General features: G+C 44.1%; 1 protein-coding gene across 1 annotated transcript in view; it reads right to left on the bottom strand.

Moving 5' to 3' along the window:
- Positions 1-13,072, bottom strand: part of PRSS12 (serine protease 12) — a 76,386-nt gene extending 63,314 nt beyond the window's left edge. Inside the window, exon 1 of the mRNA XM_027543735.1 lies at positions 12,511-13,072. Coding sequence (XP_027399536.1) covers positions 12,511-13,000 — 490 coding nt within the window. The 5' untranslated portion in view covers positions 13,001-13,072. The remainder of the gene's footprint in view (positions 1-12,510) is intronic.
- Between the last annotated feature and the right edge of the window lie 421 nt (positions 13,073-13,493).

Raw genomic sequence — 13,493 nt, 5'->3', positions numbered from 1 at the left:
GAGCCCACTCTTAAGAGGTCCCCCTTCCTGCAACAAAAAGTGTGAACTATAGAATATTTTTAAAGAAATATGTCCAAAGAGTTTAACTGAACTTTAATGATTTTTTATAATCACAAAATGTCTTCTATAGAGTCCCACATAATACTAATATCATGCACAGTAAAAACGTGCATTTTTTTCAAATCAAAGAATTTATTTGTTCACCTCAAACACATGTTATTTGAAATGATATTTAATATGAAAGTGAAAGTCGCTCAGTTGTGTCCGACTCTTTGTGGCCCCATGATTATACAGTCCATGGAATTCTCCAGGCCAGAATACTGGAGTGGGTAGCCGCCTCCTTCTCCAAAGGGATCATCCCAACCCAGGGATCGAACCCAGGTCTCCCACATTGCAGGCAGATTCTTTACTAGCTGAGCCACCAGGGAAACCGTTTAATCTGTTATCTGTTTATTAATTCACCACCACTACAAATACCACCACCATCAAATTATTCATATCAAAGGGTTGGACAAAAGTTCTAGTAATGAAAACAAACTGGAACTCTACTTTTGCATTTAAATAATCACAATAAAATGCAAAATATTGTCCCAATCACTAAAAAGCTTTCAAAGAAAAAATGATGCAGGCATATTATCCAAATGATTAAGGCATCTACAAATGAGGAGGAGAAAAGTCTGCATAATGTGTAATTGTTACCATAACATCATTATAACAAAAATGACAGCACTGGAAATAATTTCCAGGTCAACTATCAGTTCTACCATCATTTCTCACATGCGCCAAACATGCTGTGAAAACCTGGGTTTGTTTATCTGTATTTGCTATATGGCAAGAAATGTGGAGTGCTCATCCAATTTTCCTTTAACAAATGGATACAAATATTTGCAATTCTGGAAAGGCAGTTTGCATGTCAATGACTAGCAAATTCTCTGGCAGAATCCATTCTCAACACCAACATCCCCAAAGCACACACCTGCCTAGCAGTGCCCCTCAATGTAGTTTATCCTTTCCTTATGCCATAAAAATTTCCAAAATATCTGAGTAATCATCTACCTTGAATTCAGTGAGTATTTCTTACTGGTATGTAATTCCATGAAGTTTATACTTCTAACAATTTTTTAAAGAATTTTTTTAAAAAATATCAGCATGATAATATGCCTAAGATAGTAAAAGCATGAACACACAATTCATACTACATACATTTAAGACAGGCAGTAGTTTTTGTTTGGTTTTGGTTTTACTTTGTTCTTGCTTCACTTAGCTCTCTTAGAATGCTTAAGACGGTCGAACTGTAATTGGTTTCCCTTAATTTATGGATGCACCCCACTCCAGTACTCTTGCCTGGAAAATCCCATGGACAGAGGAGCCCGGTAGGCTGCAGTCCATGGGGTTGCTAAGAGTCGGACACGACTGAGCGACTTAGCTTTCACTTTTCACTTTTACGCATTGGAAAAGGAAATGGCAACCCACTCCAGTGTTCTTGCCCGGAGAATCCCAGGGGGAGAATCCCAGGGACGGGGGAGCCTGGTGGGCTGCCGTCTATGGGGTCGCACAGAGTCGGACACGACTGAAGTGACCTAGCAGCAGCAGCAGCAGCAGCAATTTATGGATGAGGAAGCTATGGAGCCAATCAACTGAGAAGTTGCAGAGCCATGACAAACTGCCTCCCAGATTCCCTGCCTTGCTACCAGTCCCTTGCCTCCGAACCTGAGCAAAGACTTGGTATGCAATAAGTCCCTTTCAATAGTTCAGGTACCACTTTATGCAGTCTGCCATGTTGGCTTTCACCAGCATGGTGAAATATTACAAATCTACCAAGCATTACATGGGAATAAACTAGCCAGGCAGATCCATAAGACAGTCTTAAGAGTTTCTCTATACTACACAGTACCAGAGAAGTGGCTTTCTGGTGATCTATGTTTGAGGCTAATCCTCCAGTGGAGGCTGATTTGTCCCATGGGCTGTATTTCTAGGGCTATACATTTGCACAAATTTATAGGTACGCAATTACAAGAGGAAATACCCTTAGCTCAGCGAAAAAAAACAAACAAACAAACAGAGAAAGAGAGGATAAAACAATAAAGCAATCCACAAAGGCCAGAGCCTGGTAAACTCATTTCTATTACTATCTTACTAACAGTAAAATTCTTCAGACAAATTCCAAACCAGATTCTTTGGGAAATATTGCTCCACTGTCACAGCCTCTTATTACCAAAAATTGATGTCTTCCTTGGTCCATATTTTCCTACTTCCACCCAGCACTTTGTGATGTTCCTCAGAGTCTCAGCTCATGTCTCTCAGCAACACCTCAGTGAATCCAGGGTTGCATGGTCTTAAAGTCTCTCATGTGCCAATTTGATGGAAAATATTCTATTCTAAATATTCCTATTTTTAAAAAGTCTTAACAACAGTAATCGAAAAGTTGAAGTCTCAGCGGTTTTAGATCAACTATAGTAGTCATTACTAATTTACAGACTAAACCAGTAATAGAAAAAAGTCTGGAACTATAAAGCAATGCATGATGGCATGTCATGGGGAGGAGCCCCTAGAATTCATTTAAAGAATTATTGCAAAAAACAAAGAAAACTGTCAGTTGTACCAGCCTCTTGGTATTAACAACCACCTGAAGGCAAAATGTGCCAATACACAACGATGATCAGAATTCTGTTACCTTAATTCCCTGCCAAAAATGTTGAACTTGGGGTATGATGGGGTGGGAGGTGGGAGGGAGGTTCAACAGAGAAGGGACATACATATACCTATGGCTGATTCATGTTGATGTATGGCAGCAACCAACACAATATTGTAAAGCAATTACCCTCCAAATACACTTTTTAAAAATGTTGAAATCACTGTCATTTTAGTTTACTACTATTTTTTATTATGTAAACATATCTCCAGTTTTATAAAGGAAAAGGAACATAAAAGATTTTTGTTACAGAAATTGGCTTTATGGATAACTTAGCTAAAAAAAAAAAATAGGGATTCCTAAAACAAAGAGACATTCCAGAGGGGTTCTCCTCTGCCATGTGATCAGTCTCACTCAATACAAGGTAGTCTAGAGAAAGAGAGCTAACTAGATTAAACTTCTCTTCACAAGGTTCATTGGTTCTCAAGGCTATTGCAGTGGGCTCAATTCTTTCCCCTCAAAAGATGCGGAAGCACTGACCTCCAGTGACTGTGAATGAGTGAATTTATTTGGAAATAGGGTCTTTGCAGAGGATCAAGATAAATGAGGTCATTAGGGTGGGCTCCAGTCCAGTATGGCTATGATCTTATAAAAAGGAGAGATTTGGACAGACACACATAGGGAGAATGCCATCCGGAGGTTGCAGTTACATTTCCACAAGCCAAGGAACTATCAGAAGCCAGGAGAGAGCCCTGGACCAGATCCTTCCCTAGTGTCTTGAGAGGAAGTATGGCTCTGCTGACCCTGATCGTGGACTTCCAGCCCCCAGAACTGTGAAATAACAAGTTTCTTTGTTTAAGCCACTCAGTTTGTGGTACTCATTACAGCAGCTCTAGCAAACTAATAGACCCATTCTGGCATTATCCCTCCGTGGACAGCTGGCAAAACCTCCCTTCTCACTGTCCATACTTCAAGAAGGCCTAAAAGAAATATCAGGAAAGGAACCAAACAGGTCAGTTATCTTTGTTCTCTAAATCCAGCTCATTCCAAAATTAGCCAAATGAAAAGGTATGCCTATTTAGTTAATTCCTTAAGATATACAATAGCACTCATGTGACAGAAAAAACAGCAAAAACAAAGATCCATCCCAGTAGTATTCTGAACAGAATTAAAAATAAATATTTCTGAAATTGTAAAAGTCACAGTTTGATAAATAAGTAATAGAAAATTAATGTTATCACCCAAATCCTTTCTCATCTATTACTGAACTTCACAGAGACACAAAATAATTAATTTTAGCCAGCCCTATTGTTCTGGTGGAATCATAAATTCATGCCAGTAACATCAAGCTATTATTCAGATCTTTGACAAAAAGTATACTTAAAGCTGAAAGTGATGTAGAAATTTCAGTTTATAAACTATTAAAAAAAAGAACAAAAGTCCATTACATATTGGACAATTTAGTACACGTATTTGACAATGAATTAAATATAATCTTATGCCTTCTACCAAAGGCAAAACTGGAAAAATATACTAAATGATCATTTTCTGTCTTAATTATAAAATACACACACAAAAATCACATTGCCTAAAAACAAGTGAATAGAGCAATAGTTAGTTGAATTTTTCAAGTACAGTTGAGGAGACTACATTAATTTTTATGTTTTGTTTTTTTTCCTACAGCTTTTTGATAGTATTCAGGTATTCTATTTTGTCAATGATTACACTTACCCATAACTGAAATCAGTTTAGCATTGTGAAATAATAGATTTTATTCAAATCATGCCATGTCAAAATGAAATCATCTTTTAACATAGGAAGTTCAGTTCAGTTCAGTTCAGTCGCTCAGTCGTGTCCAACTCTTTGCAACCCCATGAATTGCAGCACGCCAGGCCTCCCTGTCAGCATCCCCTTAAATATCCAACTGAACTATACTCACCCCATTAGTCCACATCTATTATTCATATTAATTGTTCATCTATTATTCATGCAGATACCTTTCATACTGAGAAAAATATGAACTTGTCAGGTTCAAAATGAAAGCATATCTTTTGAATAAGCAATTCTACCCATTTACATTGGGCTTACATAAATTTATAAGCCCATCCAGGAGATGGTGAAGGACAGGGAAGCCTGGAATGCTGCAGTCCGAGGGGTCCCAAAGAGTTGGACACGACTGAGTTACTGAACAACACCACCACAAATTATTCATGTGTTTAAAACATTATATAATATTATGCAAAAGAAGAAGACAATATATGCATTTAAATAACTTGAGCAGAAATTTTTACAAATTGTGTCTGAACTACCCACTGTTCAGTTCAGTAGCTCAGTCCACATTTAAACACATGGTGTGGGTATTAACATTTTATTGCACAACTCTAAGTGATGAAATTAAACTACACTTAATAGTAAGTTTATCTGTCTCCCAGAGTACATATCACAGGAAAGGTAATAAAAGATGCCTAGTATTATCTTAACATTTCAACCAGAGAGTGGGCTTCCTTAACCAGAGGACTTAGGTGATTTCTTATTCATCTTTGTAAGTTCTGTTCCTGGGCTTCTCTGGTGGCTCAGCAGTGAAGAATTCGCCTGCCATTGCAGAAGCCATGGGTTCCATCCCTGGGTCGGGATGATCCCCTGGAGATGGAAATGGCAACCTACTTCAGTATTCTTGCCTGGAAAATTCCAAGGACAGAGGAGCCTGGCGGGCTACAGTCCATGGGGCTGCAAGAGTCAGACACAACTTGTCGAAAAAACAACACCTACACCTTATAACAACAACAGCAAACAAAAAAGAAGCAACTAATCTTAGAAAACATCTTGCTCAGAAATGCACAAAATAAACAGAAAAAGCACAGATGCTCCCAGACAGCTCAAAGACTGGCGGCGGCTGGATGCTGATATACTGAGTGCAGTTCCTGGAGAAGGCGCTTGGGGGCAGCACTCTCTCTTGCTGAGGCGGGTGTGGGCCGCCTCTCTAATATTCAGTTGCTAAGTCTGTTCAGCTCTGTGACTCCAGGGACTGCAGCAGACCAGGCTCCTCTGTCCTCCACTATCTCCTTGAGTTTATAATGGCTCTCAGCAAAACAGACGCTGAAAGCACTTTTCAATTTTCACCATTTTTCATAAAAGTGAAAATTGTCTTTGGATTTCTTTTGGTTAGCGAAAACAAGTACTAATGTAGGTCTTTCTTAAAAGTGAAGCAGCATAAAGCAAACTTTTCAAAAAGTGGAGGATACCAGTATAAGGACTGTAGGGTCAGGCCATCCCAGATAGAGTCCCCTTGCTCTCAGCACATCCCTCTGCTCCATCGGTCCCCGCGTTACCTACACCCTACTCATGTAACTGACCTTCCCTCTTAATCACAGAGCCTAATCAGTAAACACCTACATACCTGCACCAACTCCAGCTAGGGACTGTGTGAACTCTTTGAACAGAGCATCTCCACTATGACAGCTTATCAAAGGGGTGGCGAGAGGTGTGCTCCTCTGCTGGCTTCCCTGGTAACCAGGGAGCCAACCTGCCAAGTCAATTCCCTCTATAACTGGTAACCTCCCTCTCCACCTCCCAGCTCGAACTCTCACCTGTATTCCTCCTACCTCACACCCCCTACACACACACACACACACACACACACACACACACACACACACACAGCAAAGACTACTGACATGTCCTACCCACTGCCTGCCACACCTGGTGAGATGCTGCTTCAGGAGCTGGCTGCAGACATGTAAGGTCCCCGCATCCATTAAACCATGGACGTAGGACGCTGGGCAGGTACCAGGGCTTGCAAGTTTGTGGTGTGCAGCCCAAGAGGACAAACCTCAATCACGCTTTTTGACAGACTCTGTTGGTTCTCTTGAATAACTACCTGCTTCTCCCTCCCCATGTGTTCAGAGGTCAATCCTGACTAATATCGGCAAAGCATGGTAACTGCATTTTCCTTCCCAGAGAGTGCCAGGAAGGTCTGACCAGTGAAATACAGGAGGAAATCTGCAGGAGTTCTGGGAAGGTCTCCTTGCTCTTTCAATGGGTCATACATGAAGAGGGCGCCCCATCTTGCTTCTTCAAGTTATTCTATCCCAATATGAAATCTGGAATAATCATTAGTCTAAGGATAAAAGCCACACTTTGAAAATAATAGAATCAAGAGAGTAGCAGAGAGACAGAGATGTACTATGTTGGAGCCCGACATCCTGTAACATGAACCACAAACCTCCTTCTTTCCTCAGGCATTTTGAATTGGGTTTTCTATTCTTTGCCACCAAAACTACGTGAGCTGATCGAAGCCACACTCATATCCAAGTTCATAATCATCATCTGTTTTCTCTCCCAAACTTTACACAGCCATCTTTATTTTCAGTTAGTAAACACATATATACATTTTGTGTCAATCTTTTCCCTTCAAGCTTATCATGAGCATTTTTCCATCTTCTGTAGACAATCTTTGCAATTATCACTTAGGAGCTGCACCACACACCGACTCTTTGAGATCCTATGGACTGTAGCCCACCAGGCTCCTCTGTCCATGGGATTCTCCAGGCAAGAATACTGGAGTGGGTTGTCGTGCCCTCCTCAGGGGATCTTCCTGACCCAGAGATTGAACCCACGTCTACATCTCCTGCATTGGCAGGTGGGGTCTTTACCACTAGTGCCATCTGGGAAGCCCTTAGGACCTGCACTGCTACTGCTAAGTCACGTCAGTCGTGTCCAACTCTGTGCGACCCCATAGACGGCAGCCCACCAGGCTTCCCCGTCCCTGGGATTCTCCAGGCAAGAACACTGGAGTGGGCTGCCATTTCCTTCTTCAATGCGTGAAAGTGAAGTCGCTCAGTCGTGTCTGACTCTTAGCGACCCCATGGACTGCAGCCTACTAGGCTCCTCCATCCATGGGATTTTCCAGGCAAGAGTACTGGAGTGGGGTGCCATTGCCTTCTCCAAGGACCTGCACAGTATACATCAAATAGAGGGATCTCTGAGTAATACATTATTGCTGCATATTTAGGTTTGCCTTCACAGTTATAAAACCAATTATTTTTACAAAGGTTACCTTCACACACACACTGTATAGATATAAATATATATGCTTCATAAATATATTCATATTTATATATGAATAAATATATATTTCATAAATATATGTGCAGTAAGAGAGTGTGTTTATGTCTGTCTGTGTAGTGTGTGTCCAGGATAATCACTCATAAAAGGCAACAGTAACTATCTAATTTTCTTCTTAAAATCTTTTTTCACATTAGTAAAGAGTCTGATAATGCCTCCAAATCAAAGTATTTTATATCTGCCTTAGCCTGTAAAGAAAATTGAGCTCAATATCTAAAATCCAGCCAGGAAATGTATCAAATCTGTTATTGCTAATAAATGATTTCAGCACCTGCTACATAGAATCAAGATGCAGCATTAAAAAAAATTTAAAAAGGGACAGCTTTCAGCCAACTTTTAATTAACCTTCACTTCAAACACCAGATGGACTTCAAAGAGCACAGCCTGTAAACAACATCATTTATCCCACAAGTCCACTATCTCTGTTTGAATCAGATTTGGGCGAACAGATCAGCAGGACATGACAAAAAGTCAGATTTATGAATCATTTCTTCTGGTAAAATCTCAGATATTAGAGCACTATTGTTTCTCCTATCTATTTCACCCATCAGTCACTTAAGGTTGAGTTCCATTCAGCTGCTTGTAACAGAGAAGAGTTCCCAGCACAGTGCAAGCAAGCTGCCCCACCTGCCAGGGCCAACCTGAGACTAGAAAAGGGATTTCTCTTTTTAGTCAGGAAGTTGTAAATTACTGGGGCTTCCCAGGTAGCACAGTGGTGAAGACTCTGACTGCCAATGCAGGAGACGCAAGAGATGGGGGTTGGATCTAGACGATTCCTTGGAGGAGGAAATGGCGACCCGCTCCAAGTATTCGTGCCTGAAAAAGTCCATGGACAGAGGAGCCTGGTGGGCTACAGTCCATGGGGTCGCCAAGAGACAGACACAACTGAGCACGTTACTGGAGGTCATCAGTTGCCTGTTAATTATTCCTGTAGAAATGTAAAAACTAATCTGGCTCACATTCAGTTAATATATCATATTCTGGTGAACTAAGTTGGTGCTATCCCACACTGGTCAAATAAAAAGTGTGGTACCATTTTCTAAAAACACACAAAAAGTTACCCTAGGCCTGCCATGTGTGCAGGCATGCTAAGCTGTTTCTCCTTGCGATCCTACGGTCTGTAGCCCGCCAGGCTCCGCTGTCCATGGGATTCTCCAGGCAAGAATACTGGAGTGGATTGCCATGCCCTCCTCCAAGGACATCCTGACCCAGGGATCAAAGCTGCATGTCTTATGTCTCCTGCATTGGCAGGAGGGTTCTTTACCATTAGTACCACCCAAATCTAGCAGGATTAAGTCACAGAATGGCAGATTCAGCTGACCTGACCACCCACCACTACACAGCTTAGGTGGGTTCTGACGCCCTCCCCTGGTTTTCCCTGACTGTGGCAATGAGTTTTCAGTTTCCAAATGACCTTGACTGCTCATTAGAAACACACATTCCTCAGCCAGATTCCTGAGATTACTTAAACAGGGTCTCAAGGCTAGAGCCCAGGTATCTGCATTTTAATAAGCCCACCCCCGCCCTCACTCCCCCACTTCCCATGCCACGATTCTAATGCTTATTATAAGAACTAACTCCCAGGGCTGATTCAGGGTATTCCAATCCCCCAACGATTCTTTTATCACTAATTTGCAAGTTTCACACACCCAGGGCCCAGGCCTTCATCTTCCTCGTTCTCAGACATTTGAGCCACTGGAGTGACCACGCCCTGCCCCGCTCATCTGAGACTCCCCTGCCACCCCTTCAACTGGGCTTCAATCAACTTTCCACCTTGGAGGCACCAACTTCCTCATTTCTCTCCACGCAACCAGGGACTTGGAAATCTGGCCTCCAGTGTATTTCTCAAAGGAGGGATTCCATTACAATTAATCTTCTTTCCTTTTGTTCAAGCTGTTTTTTGTTTAAAAAAGAGAACGAAAACCCTGGATATTTTCAACTCATAAGAGACTGGAAATCATGTGCATTGGGCCAAACATAGTTTCCTTTCTCTTTCCTTTAAAACTGGTCTTTAAGCTAATAGAATCATTAGACTAGTCTAATAGAATCATTAGACTTTTCTACAGGCTTCCCAGGTGGCTCAGTGGTAAAGAATACACCAGCAATGCAAAAAGTGAAAAGAAAGTGAAGTCGCTGAGTGGTGCCCGACCCTTTGTGACCCCATGGACAGTAACCTGCACCAAGCTCCTCCGTCCATGGGATTTTCAAAGTAAGAGTACTGGAGTGGGTTGCCATTTCCTCCTCCAGGGAATCTTCCCAACCCAGGGATCGAACCCAGGTGTCTCACACTGTAGACAGACGCTTTACCGTCTGAGTCAGGAAATTTGAGTTCGTTCCCTTCGTGGGGAAGATCCCTTGGAGAAGGAAATGGCGACCCACTCCAGTCAGTGTTCTTGCCTGGAGAATCCCATGAACAGAGGAGCCTGGCGGGCTACAGTCCATGAGGTCAGAAAGAGTTGGACACAACTGAGCAACTGACCACACAGACTTTCTACGTGTTTACATAATTAAAGAGGAAAATGAGCTGTGGAGTGAAATGTGCACTATCTCATAATGTTCCTATGAGAATTAAATGAGAAAACTGATATATAAATTGCTTAGCTCAGCATCCAACACAGAATGAATCCTCAATAAATCCTACCTGTTACTATGAGGCTGGGCTGTTCTGGTACGTGCTCAGTGCTAGGAAAGTCCTTTGAATAGTCTATCCCAAAACTGCCTTCCTCCAGATAAGGAAACCAAAGCTCTAGGGGTTAAGAGTCCTACCCAACACTATATAGTTACTGGCTGAGCCAAAGTGGACACCAGTGTTTTCCAGAGCACAATTTCATGTTCTTTTCACCACACCATGTCAGCTTTGTTTACACTCCTAAGTGAAATGTAGAACCAAGAAAGCCATAGTTTCAGAACATGTCAGTCATTTTAAGGCATGACTATGCTCAGTCAGAAAGTAAGGGGTAAATGGCACACTGAGCCTGTGAGAGTAATTAAATTATTACATAGCCAGCAGATTGTTTTCCTGTTTCTTTTTTTGGGGGAGGGGGTGTATTTATCTCCCATCTTGGGGGGTTTCTTTTGTTTCTCTTGTGTTCAGTCACTTTATTTCAGGAAGTACACACTATTATGCAGTGCTTAGAGTTTTGTCTGGTGAGAATGAGCTATCAATATAAAGGTATCCCAAAGAGTCTGTACTGATGTTAGGTTTAAATTTCTTTTCAACACAAGAGGGTGGGGAGAATGAACCACCAAGCTATTTCGAATGTAAAATTTTAAAAATTATATGTTAAACAGAGAACAATAGATCACTACAGTGTTTTCACTTTGAATTCCACTTATTTATACATATATATGTATACACAACAAGAAATATGAAATATAATAATACAAAAATGAAAAAAAGTCTCAGTGTCTGCTAACCATGAGCTTTTACTACAAATAATTTCATAGCAAAGAGTAAAACAGCACTAGGGCTCTCTGCTTGATATCACCTCAAATTTTTTATAGCCACATTGGCATTCTGTCTGTGTAACAAGTATAGGGATGACTTCATTCTCTAGGATGAAGGACAATGGATCTTAACCTTCCTATCACTTCCCTTTAACTCAAAGCACTAATGCAACTGAAGGCACAGATAAATAAAAATTTCTGAAGAGAAAGAATGGCCCTGTGAAAGTTTAACCTCCAAATCACCAAAAGGTACAAAGTACAATATATCTCAGAATCACAATTAACGAAGCCCCTGCCACAGACCTTGGATGGAGAGTTGCCAAAAAAAATTTTTTAAGAAAAATCCAAACTTTGAAGAACTTTAGGTTTTTTTTCCCCCACAATTATTAAAAAAAAAAAAAAAGCCCTAATAGTAAACAAAATGCCACCAACTCAAAAAAAGTACTGTTCAAAGGCAGATGATTCACTTACATTAAATCTATTAATGTGAACTTTTACATTAATTAATGTGAAACATCTTACCAACTTTATCTCTTTACCAACTAATTTCGGTTTTCTACAAATAACGTATACAGTTGAAAACTGGCATTCTTGAAAACAGCACTTGACTATATCAAGTTGCTTCTTCCCTAGAATAGTTACTATTCCTATCTTTTCCCTTTCTTTCTTCCCCACTCACTGATATTTACCACGCTGTGCCCCAGAACATGAACATCATTTGACAAGTCGCATTTTGGCCCAGAAAGTTTGCAGAAACTTTTTCAAATACATGTCAACTGCGGGCAGAAATTGGGGGTGGGGGGTGGGGAGGTGGTAATTGATTGTCATATTAGATTTAATATTTCCCTTTCCAAAACAGGTAATTAGAAACTATATTCTCTTTTGCTTTGCCACTTCTACGTAAATACGGTACCATTCTCAAGGCAAAGCTGATGCAGAAAATACACATCCACGCCACGGGCGCGCGCGCGCGCACACACACCCCCTTCCCCTCCCCCCGCACACATCTCAGTGGCCAGAGACAAGCCCGCAGCCCGGAGCCACGCCCTCACCCAGAAGCCCGAGAGTGCAGCACCTTCCAGAGAGGCTGTCACCCCAGGTAACCACACACAAGCCCGCCTCGCTAGTTCAAAGTTACGGTGCCAAGGTACTCGGACGGTAAGTCCGTGGCCGTCCACCTTCACACAGAGCGAGGCAAACTCAACCCCACCCGCTCTCACTTTCTCCTCCAGGAGCACCCAACGCGCTCGCCCACCCAGCCGGGCTCCCCACGGGTCCCCGGTCGCCGCCGCCCCGCGGCCACTCACCCCGTCTGCAGTCGCAGTAACCCCAGTCCACCTTGCCGCGGGCGTCCCCGTAGAAGCACCAGGGTCTGCCCGCGCCGTCCGGACTCCGGCAAAAGTTGTGGCGCTGCCCTCGCAGTTGCGCCCAGCCCGCCGGGGGCGACCGCGCGAGGAACGGCGGCACGTCTGCCCAGCGCAGACAAGGAGCGCCGGAGTCTGTCACGTTGGCCCCGGGCGCGCCGGCGGGGCAGTCCCCGGGAGGCGGCCGGGGCGTGCGGAGGCCGTGCGCGCGCGAGGCGCGGAGCGCCGGCGCGGGGTGCAGGGTGCGCGGGAGTGGGGGCGGCAGTGTCTTCTGTGGCCGCCGCTGGATGGTAAGGTAATAAGGGTCCTGGGGACTCCGAGAGGGCGCATGGTGATGGCGGTGGTGGAGGGGATAACCGAGGACCGAATCAAAGCTGACCACTCCAGGGAGCGCCCCGAGAATCAGAGCCACCGCGAAGTGGGGGAGCGTCATGGTGCCGGAGCCGCGGCGTCTGGTCCATGCTCCCCAGCTCCGCCGCTTCTGAAGGGGAGGCGGGGGCGGCGCTGCGCGTCCCCGGAACCCCCGCGCCTGCCCCCTCCCGCCCTCCCGCGCGCGGACCGCCTCCCGCCGCGGGGCCCGCGGCCGCGCCCCTGCTCGCCGCGTTCGGGAGCGGTCCCGGGCAGGGAAGGCGTGCGCTCCGCGGAGCCCTGGCTCGTGGAGACGACCCGCCGAGAGAAGGCGCGGACCCGGGCACTCTGCCCCCTGGTGGCCGGCACAGGCGCGCGGTCTAGCCCCGGAGCCGGGCTCTGCGCTGTCCTTGCCCGGCTCCCGCTGTCAGCGCGCCCGGCCGGACCAGACCAGCTCTCTGGCACCCCGGGGCCTCGGGGTGCCCGAGCCAAATCCAAGGGTGCCAACGCGGGGGACGGTCTTGGCTGCTCCTTGCCAGCAGGCGACCCCACCACAGCCCCTCCGTCTGGCGGCTGCC

Source organism: Bos indicus x Bos taurus, chromosome 6 (assembly GCF_003369695.1).
Source record: "Bos indicus x Bos taurus breed Angus x Brahman F1 hybrid chromosome 6, Bos_hybrid_MaternalHap_v2.0, whole genome shotgun sequence".
NCBI classification, from domain to species: Eukaryota; Metazoa; Chordata; class Mammalia; order Artiodactyla; family Bovidae; genus Bos; species Bos indicus x Bos taurus.
This window is presented reverse-complemented; position numbering and strand designations above follow the sequence as displayed.